We start from the raw sequence: 24,360 nt of genomic DNA on the forward strand, positions 1-24,360 counted from the left end.
GAAGCTAGAAGCTTTAGATAGAAGATCATTAAATTCTGTTTTTAAACTTCAGACTCTCTGGATTTTTTCTTCTTTATGAAAAAGTTAAGCATTTTCATAAAGAAGTCAAATGGGTGCTTTGAAAATCTTTAGTGCACATCTTTGACTCCTTCACTTCCTATGTAGATGAAATACAAGGCAAGTCATGGTATGTTTTTTGTTGTTGTTTTTACTGGAATATTTTCCCATTAATGTGGAAAAATATATGTAAAGAATAAGAACACTGGTTTTAAAAAAGCAAAGATAAAAGTATTTTTGAGGGAACACATTTGATTTTATGACTGACTTTCATAAAAGATAACAGCAAAGGAAGTAAAAGAAAGCCTGCAGAACTGGTGCTTTTGGGGGCAAGAATATTCCATTGCCACAAAATGAGAAGCTTAATGGCGTCAATAATTATTAAAGCAATTTCTGAACATTTTCCAAATTACTGTGCCTCTGAAAATGGCTAGTTTGCATGTATGCTTCTATGGAGACATAATTTCACACACACAAAAAAAATTCTGCAGTGGTGGGAGAGTTGCAGACATATAGAAAATCAGTGTCCAGCACCCCTTTATTCCCTTTTATTCAGAGGGTTTAAATGCTGCTAAGCCAAAACCAACACTGCTGAGATGTACAACAGAGAAAAAATCAGGACTACTATTTTTCCATATGGATATGCATTCTAATAGTTTCCCCATGACTGTTAAAGTGAAAGGATCAATAAACCCCCTCTTGCCCTCTGCAATGGCAGTGACATGCTTCTCTCTCCTCTTCAAGCAAGGAGAAAACATTTGGAGCTCTACTAAGTGCTAATTAAATAGAAATATCAGGCAATTCGGCCAACGTTACTGCTTGCCTGTACTTTTTGTCTTCTTGCGCTCAGATGCATAGGGAGAGGAAGGCTCAGTGAGTTTGCTAATGCCCTCCTCAGTGATTCCAAATAGCAGCAAGATGAAATAAGGGCTCTTGGACCTGTCCTATGGGCTCTGATAAAGCAAAATGAACAGGCCTATCTGTGCCATCACAAAGGACAGACATGCTGAGGGAGGCTCTGATAAGGACCAGGTGAAGTTACCAATCCTTTTTCCTGTGTCCTGCCTTCAGAGGCAGGCCCTGGGGGACCTAACATCCACCAGAAATGTCCTTGGTGCTACCTAGCCTTCAGCAAGGAGCACAGATGTTTCCAAGATCTTCCCTTGAGCTGCTCCTTCCTCTCCCTGCCTCCAACCAAATCAACAAAAATGGTCAAGTTAGAATCTGGATCAGAAAAAGATTTTCCCCTGACAAAGACAGGTTATCAAACTGCACTCCGGTGGGTGAATGTGCTCTTCTTTTCAGACAGAAATCTCAGACTTCTTCGTTTCAGCTTCTTGACATAGTCAAGGATGACTGCTGTGATTCCCACGCTAACCTTCCACCGTTACCTTTTACCATTAATAACGTATTTCTGGATGACTTGCAGATTTGATGAAAGGAGACGGAGCTTTTGACGTCTGGTCAGCATTGATCTGGCAAATAGAAGGTTGTTACCCTAAGCAATGGCTTTGGCAGCCTGTCAGGGGAGTAGATATCCAGCTAGCTAAATCTTTAACAGATCGCCCTCAACAGAGAGATCAAAGATTGACGTCTACCCTTTTGCCTTTAAAACAGCTCTTGCAGGATGCTGCAGCCAAGACAGCGTGGGGAAGCCTCCACAGTGACTCACTGCTGTTCTGGCACTGCTTGTAGAGACAGAAATATCACTTCCACCATACTCTGTCACCTTATTTCTCTCTGTCTGTGTACATCTCATGAAAGCTGTTTATTTGGTGTTTGTGACACTGTGATTTGAAAGTCTGCACTGCCCTAATGAACAAAAGCCCCATTCACTTGGCTGGCTGCTAGCTAGCTTTCATTGTTGAAGCTGGGACTTTTGATTATACAACAAAGATCATCTTACACGCTCTTGTTTGGAGCAGTGGTACATGTTCCTGTTAGTATTTTTTATGAATAAGAAAAGCTATGACTATATACAAAATGCAGCACTTCATTGATACCAGCATGGAAAAACTTAATTTGGGATCTCAAATATGAAATGCAGGTGCCCCTGTCCCCCATGTAAGCTCAGCTCTGGACCAGGAGCACAGATGGGTACCATTCACCTTGTTTTCTGTCACCCACAGATCCTTTCCTTATTGCTTTTTTTTTATTATTATTATTTTTTCTTCTCTGCACGTGTTTCTTCCTTAATCTCTTTTTGCTTCTTCATGACCTGCTCTAGTCTCCTAATCCTCATTATTTTTCAAGAGTTCAAAATGTGGACAGTTTCTTTTAGGAACTTTGCTAAGGAGATGACAGGTAATGTTAAATGCCGCAGTTACGTTAGAGCCTGTAATATTTTGACTCTCTGGGGCAGAATACCTTGGGTTTATTCTGGTTTGGGTAGCCACATATCATAAATAAGGATTGTTTTCATTCCATTGTTGTCACAAGTCATTTTATTGTCTGTTCATCATTGGATCAAATCCCTTACAAACATCAAGCACCCTGATTCAAAATAATTATTTATCAGCAACGTATTGTCAGTTTTTAGCTGTGCTCCTTCAATATTCTCCCCTAATCCAACTCAAGGAAATTTAAAAATGTGTCCGTGTATCTTTTCCCAAATGCTTCTATTAATAGGTTTGAGATGTGGGCTAGAATTGATACTCTAGTCCATTTTCTTTAGTAATTCAAACTCTGTCCACTCTCTGCAGGGATGCTAAAAGTGAAACCTGCTTATATGTATGGTCTGAAAGGCTGCAGCTGGTGCAGAACAGAGCAGCCATCTGCATTTCTCCAAAGAACCAGGATTCTCTGGAGGGATACCAGATGTTTACTTACATAGAAATATATGAACAAACCCACACTTTTTTTCAAATTTGACATTTCGGTTGCTGACATTTTAGGTGCCACTCAGGCCTCCTTCTCTCTCCACATCTCTCCCTGTGGCCTTGCAGGCAGCTCTCCCAGGAAAGAGGAGGCCTGTGCCCATCACCACGGTGAGAGGAGCTCTCTCTTCTCCTAGGTTGCATCTCCAAATCTGGCTGCTGGGAGAGTGGTCCCCAGCACACCCCAATCAAGGAAATACCCAACAACAAAGCTACCGCAGGAATTTTGGCAAGAAAGCAAAGTTCCCACTTTTATCTTGAGTAATTAGTATACTTTAATAGAAAAAGAACCATTTTTGAAACTTCAGAAGCAACACACTCAGAATTTTCTAGGCTATAAATTCAGTATGGTAATTATTTTTGTTGAAGGAAGTGGAGAAATCACCAAGGTCAGTGCTGACCTAAGGAAGGGAAATTACATTTTTATATATAGAATAAGAACACTGTGTCGTATATTTGCTCTCTGGAGGAAAAATCTGCTTATAGGCAGTGCAAAACTGTCTCCTAGATCCAGCAAGGTTGTTTCTTAAATTCAACAGACCCCATGGATTTTGAGTGTAGACTCCACTGAAAACAGTATTCGCCACATATAACACTCTTATAATACATATATTGCCATATAATTAATTTCTCCTTTAAGCATGCTGTGCTATAGAGCTTTGTTTTGTTTTGTTATTTTTAAATTCCTGTAAATCCTTGTGGAAGGCTGCTTCTAGCTCTTACACCTAGACAGCTTCTAATAGTGGGGGCCAGAGGGAGATGCTCTTCTTGCAAGTAAATCCTGCCCACACTCTTCCTGTGTGTCCATGGGAAGGGTCATTCCGAATTTTCAGTGGGTTTACCACGTATCCCCATACAAATAACTCCACTTTTCTGTTATTTACTTCTTCTAAGTGCTCTGGGATCAAAAGATAAAAGCTTTAGGGTATTTATTCATTTATTATTGCAGCATTAACTTCCTATCTGCAGCTGTTCTCCTAATTATCCTGAAGGTTTCCTGTGGGTTTCTAGGAAAACAAATCCGAGACAGGAAATAAAGTTATTTAAAATAATAAAAAGGAGGAAAATGGATGCATATTGTATTCATTTGAAGCATTTGAGGATACGCCTCTGAACATTTCCAGCCTACACCTTATCTCCCTTCATGGTTTTGCTTCATGGAGCCCTTTGTTACTCACAATCCCATTAATCCCTTTAGATTCCCAGAAGGCATCTTCAGACACCAGTTCCACCCACCAGAGCTTCGGACTAGCTCTGGCTTGGCACAGTGCTGCTTTGGTTTTCCAGCTGTTCCCTTGGCTCCTTTGGAGATGAAAGCCCTTCGCATGGGATCTGGGCTCCCCACAGCATGGGCGGTCTAGAGCCTGAAAGAACAATGGATTTCAGCTTTGTTCAGAATGGGAAGAGAGGCCCAAAGGAGGCCCATCATTTTTTTTTTTTTTCTATATAGGGATGGTGAAGGAGAACAGAGCCCAGGTCTTGTGCAGTGTCCAACAAAAGGGCTGCAGCCAGGAGCACCCTGGCACTGCAAGGACAGGGATACTTGAATCCTGTAGGTGTAGGTCTCTTGGTTAATTAAACAGGAGAATGAGTTAGTCTGTAGCTTCCTTACAAAAAATCTCTGCAAGTATGCAAGGAAATGGAGGTCCAAATTGTATTTTACATTTTCTTCGCTGAGCACAAGTTGCAGTCCTATTTCCACTAAGCAGGCAGGGTTCGTGAAATCATTGCTGAGGGGCAAGGGGAAGAGAGGAGGCTGTTGCACACAGCTCTGCCACGTGCAGGATCTAACTTTGTGCTGCCTTTATGGGTTCACCACTTGCATTTAGTTTTTTTATCCTTCCCATGCATTCTTGATTCGTCCATAAATGAGCAGCGTGATGTGCTGGGTACCGGCACGCCTGCTGCTCACCCGTGAGGTTATGTACATCTCCTGCTCATCACATTTTGATGGGGTGCCTTTCCCAACTCCTCATAACTTCTCATCCCTCTTTGTATTTTGATTGTGAGAGCGGAAAGGGAGTTTTTCGTCAGTCTCTTCTGCATCTCTTCTTTGGGCCCTTGCTGCCTCTTCTATTATTTGTTCCCTGCTTTTGATTTTGGAGAGGGTTGTGGTTGGCTGATTGCTGCTTTTGGCTTCCCAGTGACTCGTACAGCGCTGCCTCTGTAATGAGTGCCGACACCGCACCTGGTTTGGTTGCCATGCCCTCCTCTGAAGAGGAGGAAGGATTGTCAGCCTGAAGTGTAATGAGACGTGGAAGTGGATCAGGCTCTCTTTTGGGTTTAGTTTTAATCCTTTTGTTCCTTAACTAAAGTGGAAGCCAGTACCGCAATTCAGTCAGAGAAGGGTACCCAAGGGGGGGAAAAAATAAAATACATAGAACTACAAGGATGCTTTTTGACAGTGACTACTTACATAATGAATCAGGCCCCTTTTTTGTGTGTCAAAGTCACGTGGAGCTGTGGAGCAGCTTGCTTGCATCCCTGGTGCCTCACTGCAGATAATGGGAGCTGTGTGTTGTGCTGTATCCAGCAACACATGCACAAAGAGTGACTTCTGTGCCTCTTCACACTCCTTCTGTGATGACTTCTCTCATCTCTACCAACCGAGGGAAGTCTCCTGGCCTTCAGGAGCTGGGGCTGGGACTGCTGCCTGGGCACAGACCTGAGTACACACTGGGTGTGGGAACAGACATCACCAGAGCTTCATGTCTGCCTGCCACAGGTCACTTCACTTAATGTTCTGGAGAAAGCTTCTCTAAAAGCAGCTTCTTGCCATTTTTTTTGTTAAAATATTCTCAGTACACCTAAGTCTGCCACGAAACGTGATGCCAAACATACAGAACAATAGCAACAAACAACTGGGAGAGGCTTTGACACGTCTCCCCCGGCCTTCTGTTCCTGCACATCATGGACTGAAAAAAAAAAAAAATGGAAAAGAATGGCTTGCGAAAGCTCCCGTGTGACCCCTTGTGTCACGTAGTGGCTGTCCTCAGGTCCACAATAGCTGCACCAGCCACTGAACTGTGTCATTGCATCAGGAACACAGAAATGAGGCGTTGTCACCTTGTCTCTGCTCCTCAAATCCACACGGAGTGGGTGTGGTACACAGGCACATGTGTGCATATATATATTTATATATACATCAGTAAGTCGATAATGTAACAAAACAACTCGGTTTATATTTTTATTTTAAAATGTTAAAAATATATTTATTTAAATACATACAAAGAAGCTCTTTATTGTTCATTCCCTCTCGTCACCCCCCACCTCCATTCTGCAAAGGGAATGTAAACACACTGTTCAAAATTCAGATGCTCTCTGGTGGCTTCCCAGATGTTGGAAGTTCAATAGATTTCCTCCCCCCCCCCCATAATTTCCTCAGCTTCTTCTAGCAAAGTGCTAAACAACCATTATTCCTCTTTGTCTGCACATTGAGATTCATCTGTAGGCTCTAAACTGCCTCAAAAGTGCTTCAATTTTGCATGAGCACTAAGCTGGGGACTGGGAAGCATTACCCACTGCTGAAGGCCCAGATCATTAGAAAGAGCATGTAAATCCTCTGAACCAGAAATAAAAAGTGCACAGATTTCCTTTGTGAAGTCTCAACTGCAGCTTTATGTAAAACATGAACCTCTGGCAGGGTGTTTTCCTGGCCCTTGGAAAAAAAAAAATAATAAAAAAAATCTTTTCTCAGTCACACGTGCCTCAAACAAAAGAAGGGAAAATTGGGCTTTGACCCAAAAGCTGGAACTGCTCATGCTCATGCTTTCCTACATGGATAGCCTCTCTTCTTCGTGCTCCCTGTGAGTAGCCCTGCTGGTCTGGCAGAGCTCAGCTTGGGCACTGCCACTCTGTGATGGGGAAGATTTGGGTCAGGAGGCTTCCACCTTCATTTCTTTCTGCTCCTTGACTTATGTGAGTGCAGAAACGGAGATACCTGTGGTTGAATGTAGATGTATGCTTGCGGTGAGGTTTTCTTTGGAGTCCTGCTATACCAGAGCATGATTATTACTTTTGTACCAGGAAAAATAAAAATAAAAAAAGAAACAGCAACAATAAGCACACGTTGTTACATGGGGAAAAGAACAACACATTTTGGAGCAATTTGTGTATATTAACGAAAAAATGCTGGGAACCAAAAAATAGCTTCCATTTAAAAAAAAAAAAAAAGTGGAAGGATGATGGTTTTGGTTGTTTTTGCTTTGTCTCTTAGTTGTTTATAGGGTGAGAACAAGCAATCCAATGTAGTTTTAAAGCATTAAACAAATATAGAGTAGTGAGGTGCCTAAGTTGGTCAGGGAGGAGATGGAAATGTGTTTTTCACCTAACACAAGGGAACAAGCCCATGGGTCTCCTGCCTACAGCTCACCTCCACTGTGCTGGCGGAGGCCAGGATTTGCATTTGTTTTCCACTGGTACCCAGGAATTCACTTTTGAAATCCTTCTTCCATCTTACACAACTCGGTCCTTCAGATGTTAATGGAAAAAGAACAAAAAGGCCTTGTTTTTTTTTTTGCTAAAAGAAAATAAAACCCAAACAGGATGCTCATTCTTTAATTCCAGTTCAAAGTAAAATCCCTCTGAAGACAGCCTTTTGTAATTTCTGTGGAAGTGCGTAAGTCAGTTAAAAAGTGGTGGGGGAACTAGCATTTTAGCTTAACTCACTGCTACTGGTTGCTAATTAGATGCCACAGCAAACTAGCGCAAACTTGATGTAGGTTTTAATGCAGACTTGACTTTATTAGGCAATTACCTTCATCTGTATTAATTTGTGTTAAGGAGATATCTCTTTCCTAAGGAGAAAGTTATGGAGAGAGCTCAAATAGCTGGAAACCTTTAATTTAAATGCTTGAGCTAATATTTATGGCAAATTGTTTGTAATCTTCCTGCAGTCGTTTCATACCACTAGCCAGCCATCATTTAGGGAAAAGCAGTACTGAGGCAAAAACAGGTGCATGCAATCACAGTGTGAAGGATTACCAAGCGGAAAAGCTGTTTGCTTTTTAAAAATATCTCTACATATCTATCTGTCTATCCATCTTTTGTTAAGGCTGCCACTACTCCACATAGAAAATAAGATATAGGCAAAGTGTGCCATTATGCAATCATCTCTATCCCATTAGGATGCACGGAGTACATTTTTCTCAGCAAGAACTTTAATATTTGAGGCTGTTCTTCTTGTGCATAGCCTATTTATTCATTTTTAAAAGACCAAATTCCACAGCATAACTACTCTGATGTTTTGGGGCAGAATTACTCCATGACTGTGAGAGATACGTCTCTGCAAGAGGATAAATGAGTTCCATTCTGACAGAGGACTGATTTTATGTTTTCCTTTGTGAAAAGGTTATTTTAACAAGGAAAGCGATAAGCCTTCTACTACAGAGACAGGTTGTTTATAGCACCTGTGATGAGCAATTACATAAATCAGATAGCTCATTGTGGACTATCACTAGATCATCATTCTTGGCTTTGGTCGTGTAAGTTTTACCATCAGAGGAGAATATAACGACATAGGACTGCATAATGAGAAAGGAGTCTGTGTACCTTTTAGTAAGTTTGTTTACAGTCATACCACTTTGGTGTATAGGCTTGCCCACTTTCACAAAAAAAAAAAAAAAAAAAAAAAAAAAAAAAAAAAAAAAAAGAGGCTGTTTTAAGGAATTTTGGATGAAGCTTTGTGTATGAAATGTAAGGCAGATGGGGACTGTGAGAACTAAAAATGCTTTCATCCTTTTTGCCAAATCCTGTGCAGATGATCCAGCCCCTTCTGAAATGATTGAAAAACTGCTGTTTTATTTTTTGGTATCAGGATTCTCCTTCCACCTTCGTCTTGCTTTGAAGAGCATGAACACGCATGGTATTAAAATATGTACTGCCTGAGCAACTTCCATACAACATTCATTCATTCACCTCTCCTATTACTAATAGATGGAAAAGGGAACCATGAGTCAGAAAGCATGGGCTGCTTCAGACTGGCACTAATTTATTTGAAGACTGAGCAAACCACAGTCTCTAGGCTGAGGATCTGAGTCATATACATGGGTGCACACCATGTTTGGCTAAATGTAACCACGGAATTGCTTGCCATAAAAAGGGATCCTCTGGCAGCACGTATGGCTTGCACATGCAGAGGAATCCCCTACCCCATACTGTTTTACTACTGACTCCAAGAGACTTGCCTCTGTCCTCACCAAACATGCTCCCTGACCTCTGTTTCCCCACCACAGAGCAGGAAGGGGAGGAATTTTGGGGGGAAAAAATATCTGAATTTCCACTTACAGAGAAAATAAACAAATCATCCATTCTGTTTCTTGGAGTTTGAAAGTGCAGTTTAGTCTTGTGAATAAATAGCTCCTGTTTAGTGTTGTGCCAGAGGGTCAGAGACATGCCAATATAATGCTTCCACACAAATTGCTCTGTCGAAGTCCTGAGGAATATTTTCACACATGCAGGGCATTAATATCAAACGCCAAACATTGATGGCAGCCAAATTATTTCCACATAATTTCTTGGCAAAGTGATGACCAGGGAGGTGAGGATACTAACTCTGTGGCCTGAACTGACTCCAGGCTGGATAATTACGTTTAATTAATTGCTAATAATCTGATGTTTCAGATATTTGCAGTGATCATTTCTCATCATAAGCAGTCATATGCGGTTGCAGAACCTTATGAGACATTTTTGTTTCCCTCTGGAAAGAAATTACACTGATTGGCATATCTGCTCCTCCTAAAATCATTGGGAAATTTGCCAATTACTTCAGTGGGTGCAATATGGAACCCATGAGTTATTATTGCACTTACTAATAATGTACCATAATATCATACAATTACATTACATTTGCATACATTAAAAACGATAACATTTCTGCCTCTGAAGACCAGATAATATACCTCACAGTTTGTATAGCCAGCTAATAAGTTAAGCACTTAGGGACTGTGTGAATGGAGTGTGTCTATGCTTGATTGTGTTTCTAGGATAGAGCTTATAATAAAATAGTATGTATATAAGCCACAATTCCCTCCTCACTCTTTCTTTTGCTCCAGGAGGGGTAGTAATTTTATTTCCATGTATACCCTCAGCCAGTGCCTCTCCTCTGTGCTCATTTAGCTGCATGCATTAGCAGTAGGCAGATTGAGCACGGCTCCCTTCACCCTCTGTCTCGTTCCCCCCATTAATCCCTCATTAACGTGCAAATACAGAAATAAGCAAAGTTCTGGTTCCTTCCTACTCCTTTTCAGAGCCCAACTTGTATTAGCCCCAGAGATACATTTATTTTATTGAAATGAATAATTGCATATGTTGTGCTGCTAAATATGCAAAATTTTCACACATGGAAAAATCCTTCCTATTTAATTCATGGGATGTCATCACAGATTGATTATGCCAAGGCTCTGAGCCTTATTATAAGCTATCCTTTGCCCTCACTTGGACAGAAAACTGTTAGGGGTAGGAAGATCTTTTAGACCAGTTTATTTAGTCTCCTAAAGGCCTACAGGGTTTTGGACCTCTCTTGAGGGAAATTCCACCAACGTAATGTCTTTTTCTGCTGCCAGGTTTAAGTAAATGTTTTAAAACAGTCTGATCGGTGTGTATAAATAGCCCTGGCCTTGAGCAACCTCTCTGACATCTTTTGTAACCCAGCTGATCCAGATCTAAATACTCAGGACCAGGAGAAGACAGCAACCAGTTTTGGGTTTGTTTTTTTTCCTGAGATTTTTTTTCACTTTCTCATATTCAATTTTTTAAAACTTCGTACATTGCTGCTCTTTTGGGAATTCTGCAGTTATTCAGAAAAGAAACGCTTATGCAGAAAGAGCCCAGCAACCCAGAAATGCGTTTTTAAGGATTTGTGATTTTTTTTAGTGCACAACCTTACGATACAATTACCATTTATTTTGGAGAATTGCTTTAAATTACTTTGACTTTCTGCATTTTTGTTTTAAAGCTCCCTTCTTCACAATCTTCTTGTTGCCAGAAATAAGGTGTTGATAATTAGACCAAATATCTTCACATATCTGTGCTCATACCCAAGATCCAGATGGGCTGCAAGTGGCTACAGAAACAGTTCTCAGTTTGTTGAATGCAAATCAAGTCTGGACAGTGCAAGCAAATGCTTTTGCTGTCAAATTCTAGCTATTTGTCACACTGAGAGTAGGAGTTAGAAGTCCTATACTGATGCTCTTTGTGGATTTATATGCATTATAAGGGACCTGTTAAGCACTCTAGCTGCCCACATTTCTGTTGTCTCCCTTCAACGGTGTTTATTATTGCATTGCTTCAGAGCAGGAAGAACCTGCCTTCTTGTGGATAGTGGCACCATCTAAGCAATTATATTAATCCTAGAGTTTTCCAGCCTTGTAAGAAAACAGTGTCAAGTACACTGCATAATTTCACCTGCTGCGTAGCTTAGCCACATGAAGAACTAGACTGGGAAATTCAATATATTTCTAGTAAAGAAGGCAAAGTAGAGGAGATATTCTTTGTGAAAGAGTGTCATTTTGTTACTTATCACCGTGGCAAAGTAGAGTGAAAGGGGTAAAATGAAGATGACTGTTTGAAGTCATTATCCCAGGGCTGTCCTACGCTAGCTCCACACGCATGGTATATAAGCGATACACTCCTGAATGAAAGCAGACAGCCTCTACCAGCTCCTCTCTGAAATCTGATGTACAGCAATATGTCAGCTGGTAACGAGGCAGTTGCTTCCTGAGGTATCGCTGCAAATTCCTTTTTTCGTAACCCAGCCTAGAAAGAGATTTTCTATTAGGGTTTACGCTGAAGTGTGTTAGCAGAAGAGGATTGTGATTTAATGCAACAAGGGAAGTGTATCCCCCTGCGTGTGCCCTGCAGTCTGAGGTTGGCAAGATTTTCCTCCTAAATCATTGTTGCTGTTTGTGCGATGTGGTACCCATGGGCAATGCTGGGAAGGAGTGGTCAGATCGGCCTCCCAGCATGTCAAAACAGCACCGAGTCCAGGACGATTCTCTTGCAAATGCTTCATCTGCCTACTCTGGCATAAAGAACAAATCAACAAAGCAGAGGTATCACTGTGGGAATTCCTGCATTTGTCGCCCTCAGTTCTGGTCATTGTTCGTTACATCCCAGGTGATCCCATGGAGTCACTAACTATGCCATCAAAAAGCCATGCACCTGTTTGGCCACGGCACAACTGTTGATGCCACTCAAAGTCCACATGTCAAATGACTTTGAATAACCCAAAACCTATCAGAACTTGGTGGCTGTCTCAAAAGACAGTACCCAGAATAGTTTGCTATTCTAAATTAGAAAATCTCAGGAAATCAAAGATTAAAGTTCCTGCTGGTATGTTCGGAGGGAACTGTTTTATGCATGACTTCATACCTTCAATAGACTATCAGAGAACTGAATTTGTGTCCCAAATGTTAAGAATTATTTCATAATCATTATTAGCCAGTGCTGTCATTATGAGCCTGCTTGCTTCAGCCCCTGAGTAACAGAGTCCACTGCTCCATCGCGCTGTTATAATCAGCCTTATTACAGAAACATAAAATTGTAACCTTCTAAGGCTGCCTGAGCTAGTGCTGTAAGAACTGGGAATAAATTGAAGTAATCTTTAGGCCAGCAGCAGTTGCACTGGGAAAATATAACCATTTTTATGCATGTAATGTACATGCTGCCTCCCCACCCTTTTCATGCTCTTCTCAACAGGACAAAAGCTATCCTCAGACCCCTTTTGCAGTCAAATTAGCTCATCAAAGCAGAACAAGTTTATAACATAGTGTTCGTTGCATATCAAGTGTCCACACACTGCTTTGATTTCCATACTTGGGACTGCAGTTGCTATGTTCTGAGTATTTCATTTCAAGGGGGAAAGCTATTAGGTGTTTCCCCCCAAAGTAGGTGATTATTCGATGGCTGAAGATGTCAAAGATAATGAAATTAAAAAAAAAAAAAAAAAATGAGGCTAGGCTGTGATGGTCTCTAGCAGGAAAATGCATCTCATTAGATGGTATTCCCACCAGAGAGGCCTATGGTATTACACGCATGAGTTCCTTTTTGCTGTTGTTAGCTGAGTTTGGGAAGAGCACAGCACGCAGCCTCAGTGACAGTGCACAAGGATGTACAAACAGCAATTAAGCCTTGGCTCCCTGATCGGAGCCTCGCTGAGGTCCCAAGTCGAAGGGCCCAACTGGCTTCCAGTGCTTCAGGAGCACATTGTGCTACACAGGCAGAAGCATTCATGGTACAAATATCTCCTTGTAATCGTGTGCAGGACTCAAAGGGCTCAGGTCCATGCTTGGCAATAGGGCTCAAAACCCCCCCCTTTGGTGTTCGGTGATCAGGACAAACTGAACAGGCTGTGGGTGATCCAAGGATCTCTTAATTCAGTTTTCTGGCAATTCTGGAAGGAAAGGGAAAATTGGTCCCGCTATACAAAACATTTACATGTGGAATTTCTATATTCAAGGCTGTTTATGAGAGTGCAGTTTTGAAAAGGCGGTGGTTCTTTCAGAGGCATGTTAGAAGTTTGTTGGTTCTTCTGAGCTGGTGGAAGGGGATGGGGAGCAGGATGTGGCCCTCATTATCCATGAAGAACTGGTTGGTGACCTACTACGGCACTTAGATGTGCACAAGTCGATGGGGCCAGATGGGATCCACCCAAGGGTACTGAGGGAACTGGCAGAGGAGCTGGCCAAGCCGCTGTCCATCATTTATCAGCAGTCCTGGCTATCAGGGGAGGTCCCAATCGACTGGCGGCTAGCAAACGTGACGCCCATCTACAAGAAGGGCCGGAGGGCTGACCCAGGAAACTACAGGCTTGTCAGTTTGACCTCAGTGCCAGGGAAGCTCATGGAGCAGATCCTCCTGAGAGTCATCATGCAGCACTTGAAGGGGAAGCAGGCGATCAGGCCCAGTCAGCATGGCTTTACGAAAGGCAGGTCATGCCTGACGAACCTGATCTCCTTCTATGACAGAGTGACGCGCTGGGTGGATGAGGGAAAGGCTGTGGATGTGGTCTACCTTGACTTCAGCAAGGCTTTTGACACCGTCTCCCACAGCATTCTCCTCAAGAAACTGGCTGCTCTTGGCTTGGACTGGCGCACGCTTCGTTGGGTTAGAAACTGGCTGGATAGCCGGGCCCAAAGAGTCGTGTTGAATGGAGCCAAGTCCAGTTGGAGGCCAGTCACTAGTGGCGTCCCCCAGGGCTCGGTGCTGGGGCCGGTCCTCTTTAATATCTTCATCGATGATCTGGACGAGGGCATCGAGTGCACCCTCAGTAAGTTCGCAGATGACACCAAGTTAGGTGCGTGTGTCGATCTGCTTGAGGGTAGGAAAGCTCTGCAGGAGGATCTGGATAGGCTGGACCGATGGGCTGAGGTCAACTGCATGAAGTTTAACAAGGCCAAGTGCCGTGTCCTGCACCTGGGGCGCAATAACCCCAAGCAGAGCTACAGGCTGGGAGAGGAATGGTTGGAAAGCTGCCAGGCAGAGAAGGACCTGGGAGTGATGGTGGACAGTCGGCTGAATATGAGCCAGCAGTGTGCTCAGGTGGCCAAGAAGGCCAACGGCATCCTGGCTTGTATTAGGAACAGCGTAACCAGCAGGGCTAGGGAGGTGATCGTCCCCCTGTACTCAGCTCTGGTGAGGCCGCACCTCGAGTACTGTGTTCAGTTTTGGGCCCCTCGCTACAAGAAGGACATCGAGGTGCTTGAGCGGGTGCAGAGAAGGGCGACGAAGCTGGTGAGGGGCCTGGAGAACAAGTCCTACGAGGAGCGGCTGAGGGAGCTGGGCTTGTTCAGCCTGGAGAAGAGGAGGCTCAGGGGCGACCTTATCGCTCTTTTTAGGTACCTCAAGGGAGGCTGTAGCGAGGTGGGGGTTGGCCTGTTCTCCCACGTGCCTGGTGACAGGACGAGGGGGAATGGGTTTAAGTTGAGCCAGGGGAGTTTTAGGCTAGATGTTAGGAAGAACTTCTTCACTGAAAGGGTTGTGAGGCATTGGAACAGGCTGCCCAGGGAAGTGGTGGAGTCACCATCCTTGGAAGTCTTCAAAAGACGTTTAGATGTAGAGCTTAGGGATATGGTTTAGTGGAGGGCTGTTAGCGTTAGGTTGGAGGTTGGACTCGATGACCTTGAGGTCTCTTCCAACCTAGAAAATTCTGTGATTCTGTGATTCTGTGATTTGACATCAGCAACAAAGATCACATGCATTGACAAGGGATGCAGGCACCTCTTTTTTCTCCTTTTCCCCATTATCTTGGCATGAATTTAAGAGCATTTTGGCCAGGCTGTGCGTTTTGAGGCAGAAAAAGAGGATGTGCTGGTATGAAATACAGTGATGGTCATTAGAAGATCAGTGCATTACCAGTGATTCCTGCAGCACCGCAACACTTCCTCGCACTTAGAAGAAGCAAAACAGTTTCCCACCAGAGAGCACTGTGTGGGAAATGTGGCCAAATGTTGGTCTGCTGGTAAGGATAGGGAGCGGGGCTGGCTGTGAGTTTAAGGGTTGCACTGAGATGCATTATGGAGAGTATGGGCAAGGAGGCTGTCAGGCACTGAAGCACATAATAATTGTCTTTTGACTGACAACTTGCTATAACCATGGTGCAGCACTTGTGCCCATCATTACAAGCACTGGGACATTTTCTACAGTGGCAAAATCCCTTCTTCTGTGCAGTGCAGTATCAGAGCAAGCAGGACTTCTCCCTGTGGTGTATCTGTCTAGCAAAAGGAGGTGAACTACAGGAAGGTTAAGGGAGTCATATAAGTTGAATGAGTCTATAGCTTTATGATACTCATATGAAAATAAAATGGGGCTGGATCGTCACTAGAAGTAAATCCTGTGGACAAGATACAATGCGTATCAGCTGAGGTGCTGGTCCTTTTGTTTATCACGTACCAGACGTGCTATATGATAAAAGTCAAATCACAGTGATTGTTATTCACTCACCCACTTCTCATATTATGCAGACAAACTGTTGCTTCTCATCCTTCATATTCTTATGACAATATTGCTGAGAGATTGATAGAGCATCACAAGGTCCCACAACTTTGCAAGCAGACAGACTTCTGCTCCTTCCTTCCTCTGAACGTGACACTGACTGGCAGTCCTTGTGTCTCTGCAGGTCTGATTGTCCGAGAAGTAAGCATCGAGATTTCCCGCCAGCAAGTGGAGGAGCTCTTCGGGCCAGAAGACTACTGGTGCCAGTGCGTCGCCTGGAGCTCTGCTGGCACCACCAAGAGCCGGAAAGCCTACGTCCGCATCGCCTGTGAGTGTCGAGACGGTGGGGTGTGGGTGAGGGAAAGTGGAGCCTCCACCATTTGGGAGAGAGATTTTGGTTCCCACCTATTGGGCTTTGCATTTTCTGCAGTTTTCGATGTGTACTAACATTCAGACCTTTGTAAGCATGCATAAAAAAATCAGTTAGCCTGCTCTTAAGAGCGAGGAAGTCTTCAAAGCCAGGCTGGATGAGGCTTTCAGCAACCTGATCTAGTGGGAAGTGTCCCTGCCCATGGCAGGGGGGTTGGAGCAGATGATCTCTAAGGTTCCCTTCCAACCCAGACCATTCCATGGTTCTGCTTTTCTGAAATCTCATTTTTCTCCTTTGTGTATGGGGAAAGCAGCAACCTGTATTTCCTATGAACAGCAATTACCTGTCTCAAGAAAAGTGGCTGAAGCAAATGGATAGGAATATTGTCAAAACAAGCTCTGAAATAAGGTGTCTACTGTTCTTTCGTATCTCTGCCATCACGTAATAATGTTGCTGTTGCTCAACAAAGAAAAAAATATGTATTTAGCATATCACATAACCAGGTTGGTAAGATTGCAAGCAGTCATCTCAGACCTAATATTTCATTATTGTTATTCATGGTTACTAACCTCCATATTTATTATGAGCCACTCCCAGCTTAGACTCCAAGAACACAGGGCAGCTAGTTCACTGAAACCAGATCTTCATTTGACTGTACAAATATTTAATATTCATTAATTTTCAAAGGGGTGCTTTTCTTTGTAATAGAGTAGTCACGCTGGGGACTCCTGTTTCTCTTTCACATGATGAAATCCTGTTTTGTAAAATGTGAACAAAATATTTCATCTGGAATTGTATCTCTTCATCCATTTTCACCTCAGCAAAAACACATTTTATAACAAAAGGTCATTAGAAGCTGGGTTTGCAGTACACTTACATTTCCTGCACTGGTTCTAAGAATTTATAATGAAAACAGAGAAGTCTTCCAGCTGAATAAAGCATTTCACAGACACATTAGAGGGAGGACTATAGGATGACTCTTGTTTAAAGGTCTCTATTTAGAACTTTATTCTCCTTTTGTTCTTGTGAAAATCCTCCAAGAGTAGTTACCTCCGTGTAAATATCCAGACACACATCAAGAAGGTTAAATTTAAATACACATTTTTAAATGTGTACTCCAAGTAACTGAGTGGAAATAAAAGACCTGTACCTTTGAGTACAGGACTAGCCTCAGAGAGGAATTTCTCCAAGGTTAAAGGAAATTAAAAGTATTGTACATGTTCATCCAGCAAAATTAGAAATGCCATTACATATGTGCATAGTGTTTTCCCATGCCAGGGAACCTTTCAAGACTTTGGGCATTTTCTTTTTCTGTAATGAAACAAAAGAGCAATTCCTTTTTTTTCTTTTTTTTTTTTTTCCTTCCAAGCAGTCAGCACTTCAGGGAGGCTTAGCAATGTTGGAAAAGGTTTTTTTAGATTATGAGCCCTATGTTAACTCATTAAGTCGATTTTCATGTCCTGCCAGTTAGCTTATGACAGATGACCATTGAATTAATGCAGTTTACAAGTCAAAGTGTATTTCACTTGATGGCTAAGTAACTTCCATACCTATGCACTTTGTTTTTTTATATAGCACATAATTATTGTATGCACATGGAAGCTATTTTATATCAATTGACATTTCTTCCCAGGTGTCCAAATTTCTATTGAAGATGCTCATAATATAGAATTTGCTTCTTTTTCTTACCAAAATGTGGAGATAGGTGAACAATCAGTTTAGTGATTTTTGCAGTGTCCTGGGGTTTCTTTTAGAACAGTCTAATTAAAGAAATTCCAGGGAGTGTTATGTGCTTGTCACTCAAACGCAGCAAAAACAGCTTTGTATTTTAGTGGAGATTTTTTCTTTTGTTCCTGAGTTTGGGATTCTTGGTCAGCTTTGACTAGGCAAGTCACTTTCACTCCTTGGGATTTGGAGTTGAAGTGTCAGGCTGTCAATCTACAGGCTTTTGAACAGCTGCAGAGGCACCTTCTCTGCAAAACTACCTATTTCTAATTTCACAGATTTCTATAAATTTATCAGGTAACTTGGGACTATTCTTTTAGGAACACAGACATAGGATCAGGGATATATACCTCCCTTGTGTGATGTCATTTTGTCTGCAAGATCACTATTTTAAACTGTGGACTCAGGTATACTGGTATTTATCAATACTCACAGCCTTGATTCCAAAGGACTGAATATGGCCTGTCAATATAATTGTTGTTCCCTACCTGAACTTCAAGCACAGCTGAAAAGTCTGCCAACAGTTACTCAGTATTCCATGAGACAGGGAAGTAAGGCAGGGTTCATGCAGTATTTATGAATCTGGTCCAAGATTTAGGAGAGACAGAAGAGTCCAGCTCTCCAGCTCTGCCTGCATCTGTAGTTGCATGCTTATGTCCCCAATGCAGTCTTCACTTTTAATTCATATAAAAAGCAAGCACTGATACCTTTGGCAAAGGTAAGGAGTGAATGGAGCATGTAAAGTGCTCTATTTAATTTATTATTTAATTTAATATTATTTATTTATTATTTATTTTATTGTTTAATTTATTGTGTATTTTAATACCTGAACATAGTGATTTCACCTCAGCATGTACAACTGTAGCGTAATTAGCCATTCCTATCACATTAAGAAAAAAAATCTTTTCTTCTTCTTCCTTTCCCTTTCTCTCTCTTCCTTCTCCATCTCCTCTTTCTGTCTTTTCTCCCTTATGACCACTGGTCTTATTCAGGAATTGCTGTGTCGTCTCAAGGACTGGAGCAGCACTCCATTAAAACAAACAAAAAATAATAGCATTCAACATCTCTGTTCACTGAGCGTGTAATAGAATTAACTGAAAAGTAATTTGAAAGTGTGAAAAATGTGCATCCTGGAAAAGTGGCTTGTATTTGTTTAATGCAGGGTCAGGCATGTGTCAGAAAGTACATAACAACCTAGTCAATGAAAGTTCTCTATGAAAATCAATTGCAACATCGCTCTAGCCAAGTAAAGAGCCTCGGTTATTCAGGAAGGGAGTAATCTATAAATATGGAGTGAAGATTCTGCTGCATTTCAAAGGCTGCACATGCTAGCCATACAAATAAGAAGAAGCTGATTCAAGCCAACAACCTGGCTCCCCAAAGTGTTTGGGGCATTTAATGGCATCTCACCACAGCACTCCTGGCCCTCCTGTATGCTCCATTCTGGGCAGGCTGTTTCTGAAAAGGAGCAGCAAGACAGGTGATAGAAACATCATTATTTTCAGCTTCTTTCATATGCCATGGAATTCATCTTCCTGAGGTGCTGGTCTCCCCATGAGAGTGGAGCTGAGCATTTTGTCCTCTTGAATTAGCAGATTCGCTGGGATTAATTTTCACTCTGCCATTCGTGATAGCTCCCTAACCAACAAAAGTGGGGACTCCTTATGTACATCTTGGTGGAGCTGGAAAAATATAAGATTGTTGTCTGAGATATTGGCCTATGAAAGTGCTAAAATGCATTTCCTACGTGTTCATACGTTTCTTCTTTATTCTAAGCACATGTAATCAGGTGCATTGGAGTCACTAATAGGTTTTGATACAGTTCTTCTACTCAATTTAAACAAATGGACAGAGGAAGGATGAAGTTTGGGTAGCTTTCTCTTTGGCTAAAAAAAAAAAAAAAAAATCAAGCCCAATATAAAGTTTTAATGTGAATTTTATGTAACAAGGCTGATGTCATTTAACAGGTAAAACCTAACAGGGCACAGTTCCTGTTTTAAGGATGAATGATGCCTGAGCGTGTGTGAGCAAGAGCAGAGTTAAACCCACTAGAAAATACATCTGATAAAGACTAAACAATAGCCTCAGGATTTGACCTAATTTTTAGATCAGATAATAACAGGGTGGCTAAGACAAATTGCTTTGAGCCCATGTGCGCAAAGCAGCCTCACTTTTCATTTGCTCCAGTTTTGTGTTGGTATAGCCTCACTGACTTCATGACGTTAACCAAGGCTGTTCTTGAGAAAATACAGTGAGAATATAAGCCCTAAATCTGCTGTCAGGTTTTGGATTTGTTGAAAACAAGTAAGAAAATAACAGCTTTTTCTGTAACTTCTGTTGAATGATCTTTTTTTGGTGTAATGAATCTGGAGAGTCTCTTCTTTTCTCTTAGTAATTATCCTAAAATCAAAGTTTGAAAAAGGAAGGAAGGAAGGAAGGAAGGAAGGAAGGAAGGAAGGAAGGAAGGAAGGAAGGAAGGAAGGAAGGAAGGAAGGAAGGAAGGAAGGAAGGAAGGAAGGAAGGAAGGAAGGAAGAAAGGAAGGAAGGAAGGGAGGGAGGGAGGGAGGGAGGGAGGGAGGGAGGGAGGGAAGAAGGGAGGAAGGAAGGAAGGAAGGAAGGAAGGAAGGAAGGAAGGAAGGAAGGAAGGAACTTAATTTTCACTTAAAGTGAATATCATTTTAAAAACCCCTGATGTAGTAAAGAACTGCAGTAGTTAATCTGTTGTATAATTTCATATTAGTTTTCTGTCTACTTATCTAGAAGCCTTTTTTTCCCCAGACACTTTTTCAAAGGAATGTAGCTAATATATGCATGTCAGATGCTGTATACTGATAGGATAAATGTGGTACAGAAAAGTAGACTAGTTTACCTGATGGTTTATCTCCGCTTACAAGGGGTATGCAGTCATAGAAAGAAACAGATATAAAAAATAAAATAAAATAAAATAAAATAAAATAAAATAAAATAAAATAAAATAATAAAATAAAAATCACAGATTCATTACTGACTGTCAATTATCTCCCCTTTTAGTATTGCGGCTGCAGTGCCTTTCTTCCCCCTGCCTTCACACTAAGGCAACGTTATGAGCATGTAATCCTGTAGCCACCAAAGGCTTTTGTTGGCTACACCAAAACATGCATTTTGTAGCCACCAATGCATATTGCAATAGATATAAATTTGGTGCACAGCAGGATAAGGAGGGAGAACTGGGAAGGATAACACTTGAAAGTTTTAATAGGAAGGCATGTCCAGGATGTGCCCTATTAAAAACAACAATGAGAGAATGTTTTGTGCATTTTGATAAGAGATAGGACCTTAATTTCTTCTCTGTGCACCATTTCAGTTATTCCTAATCAATATCTGCTTCGTGTATTTAATGAGGGGATAACTGCATTGCGTGGTCTGGAGCTGAGACTGCTGAAGAAACAACAGAAACAATGTCAGATCACAGAAAGGGCAGCACGGGAGTTAACTGAGCATTTAACATACTTAGTACAGTAACTCTGCTTTCCCCCTTCACAGGCCTGTTTGTCTACTGCTTCCCAAATTAACAGGCGTGACCAATTCTCAGACTTAAGGATGCAATTGCAGCAGTAATAAATACACATAAATAAGCAATAAAAATGCTGTAAATGCAAACCACATTGTGGTTTGTATTTACGGCTTAAGGTTTTATGCTTTAAGGTTTCTTTTAACAAATTAAGGTTTTATAAATTAAGATGGACATTCTCTTCATTGTTAGCATTGTTTAAAATACGAAATAACCCCTTTACTAAATGTATATGGATTTAAATCCCCTTGCAGGAGCCTTGAGAATATCCTATGCTAACATGCCCAAGAAATGATCATCTTTCAATGGAGTCTGTTTAGTGAGTGATGATGAAACATGGATGCAATCGAGAAGTTAACAAAAGTTTGTGTACATTTTGGTCATGATGAGCCATCTGTGTGAGTCAAAGTAGCATATTAGAAGAGCAACAGCAACAAATTCCATGTTTATATATATTGTTTGCTGTTTTACTGTTTCAGTGTGTTATAGATTCAACTCTACCTGTAAATTGTAATGTGCACTTGGTGTTTCTAATGTCTATCTTCAGAGCATTTAGTTCATCTGTCATCTAGATCCAGTTGAGGTGTCATTTGAACTTCACATTTAGATTTTCTTGAAAAACAATGAATTTAGATCCCATCTGCAATAACCAAATAAAGTAATGAACAGTAAAGTTAAGTTTATAAGTTAGTTCTCAGGTTAAGCTTACAAAACAAAACAAGAAATATCTAGCTATCAAGTAAAAATATAAGAGGAGGAGAAGGGTGTGATCGATGCATGCCTAGGAACCCATCTGCTCAGTGAATTCTTTATGAAGTGGGCTTGCTTGAATTTTTTACAGTTGTACCAATATTGAACGTGTTGAGTGGGTACTTCATTATAGACGTAGCCCACGTGGAAGCTGTGTTGTAAAAGGCTGTTTTGTCTTACCAGCACCTGGCTGAACTAGCTTAGAGCTGAAGGGGGAGGAATGGGACAAATGATTTTTCAGCAGGCATGCAGGCAGTGAGTGAGGCTTCAAGCAGCTGCCAAGGGTAAGTGTTATCCCCGGCTGGCTGAAGATGCCATCAGCAGAATGAGGGTCTGGCAGGTGTGCATCTCCCATTTGCTCAGGCAGTGAGTATATAGTGAATAACAGAGGACAGCAGGTCATAGGATCAAGCAAAGCATCTTACAGGTGGTAGCCCAGCAAGTGAGGGGTGTTCATCAACTTGTTCAGTATCTGAGGTCAGCAGATGTAGTGTCCTGCATCTCCAAATCATGTTGTGCTCTTCCAAGTAATCCTCCTCTGTCTCCGTTAGCTGGGATATGAAAGTTGATGTGGCTTCTTGGCCACATGAGATGACAGCCAGAGGCCTCACTCCCTGGGCTGAAGAACTAGAAACAAGCTCAGCTCAAGCCATGAGGTACCATGCTTGGAAAGGGGGAAGCTTCTTCATCTTTACTGCTCCTCTCCAGTCTGAGAAGGTGGCGGGGGCAGCCTTACAATGCTGTGACATGTGCCAGATTTGAGCAGTCCCTCCAAAGAAGGAAGGAGCAGCACGGAGTTGTGCACTGAATACAAAGATGGGGTTTTGAGGTGTTGACTCCCATCCCCAGTTCCACGTATTGATGCTTGGGCCAGTTACAAGCACAGCCCAGTCTAGTTTCAATCTCATCCCACAGGCAACAAGGCACAAAAGCGTGCCCTAGGAGGGTAAGTCAGCTTTGATCAATGCCCAGCATGTGTCTGATACAGCGGGGGACTCTGCAGAGAGAGGCACCCCACTTACAACTGACAGAGGTTTCAGGGGGATCCCCTGGGCTGATGACACTCTTGTAACAGTCTCAGTGGAAGTCTGGTTTGATCTAATTAACAACAAAGAGCTGAAACCACACAAGGACAAAATGAAAGAAAAGAGAATTTTTATATATAACCTTTCCATCATTTACCCACCAGTGTGATTGAGCATGACAAAGGTTGTAAATTCAGCTGTGAACAGAAGAGAGAGGATGAAGTATATCTGATAGCACCTGTTTTCTTACATTTGGACTGCAGTTCAGTCTCTAATGCTTTTTTTTTAGGGGAAAAAAAAAAAAAAAAAAAAAGGTTATTAACTTCACCAGCACCACAGAAAGTGATGGCAGAGGAACAGGCCAGTTTTACAATACTATTCATGTTTTTCTAACTCAGCACCAATCAATCATCTATGTTTGGGAAATAAATGCAGTGACATATGTTTTTACAAGAGCACAGATCCTCTTTCGTTACACAGAACATCAGTGATGTTTTCCCACTCTTTTTCCACAATTATTTTTCTGTTTGGGCATTTCTTATTACAGAATCACAGAATCACAGAATCACAGAATTTTCTAGGTTGGAAGAGACCTCAAGGTCATCGAGTCCAACCTCCAACCTAACGCTAACAGCCCTCCACTAAACCATATCCCTAAGCTCTACATCTAAACGTCTTTTGAAGACTTCCAAGGATGGTGACTCCACCACTTCCCTGGGCAGCCTGTTCCAATGCCACACAACCCTTTCAGTGAAGAAGTTCTTCCTAACATCTAGCCTAAAACTCCCCTGGCTCAACTTAAACCCATTCCCCCTCGTCCTGTCACCAGGCACGTGGGAGAACAGGCCAACCCCCACCTCGCTACAGCCTCCCTTGAGGTACCTAAAAAGAGCGATAAGGTCGCCCCTGAGCCTCCTCTTCTCCAGGCTGAACAAGCCCAGCTCCCTCAGCCGCTCCTCGTAGGACTTGTTCTCCAGGCCCCTCACCAGCTTCGTCGCCCTTCTCTGCACCCGCTCAAGCACCTCGATGTCCTTCTTGTAGCGAGGGGCCCAAAACTGAACACAGTACTCGAGGTGC

General features: G+C 42.1%; 1 protein-coding gene across 2 annotated transcripts in view; it reads left to right on the forward strand.

The window, feature by feature from the left end:
* The window catches only part of UNC5C (unc-5 netrin receptor C), a 245,542-nt gene that overhangs the window by 162,234 nt on the left and 58,948 nt on the right, over window positions 1-24,360 (forward strand). For both annotated transcript variants that reach the window (XM_032186568.1, XM_032186569.1), the window contains exon 3: window positions 16,048-16,191. In XM_032186568.1, the coding sequence (XP_032042459.1) occupies window positions 16,048-16,191 (144 nt within the window). The remainder of the gene's footprint in view (window positions 1-16,047; window positions 16,192-24,360) is intronic.

This window comes from Aythya fuligula, chromosome 4, assembly GCF_009819795.1.
Source record: "Aythya fuligula isolate bAytFul2 chromosome 4, bAytFul2.pri, whole genome shotgun sequence".
Lineage (NCBI taxonomy): Eukaryota > Metazoa > Chordata > Aves > Anseriformes > Anatidae > Aythya > Aythya fuligula.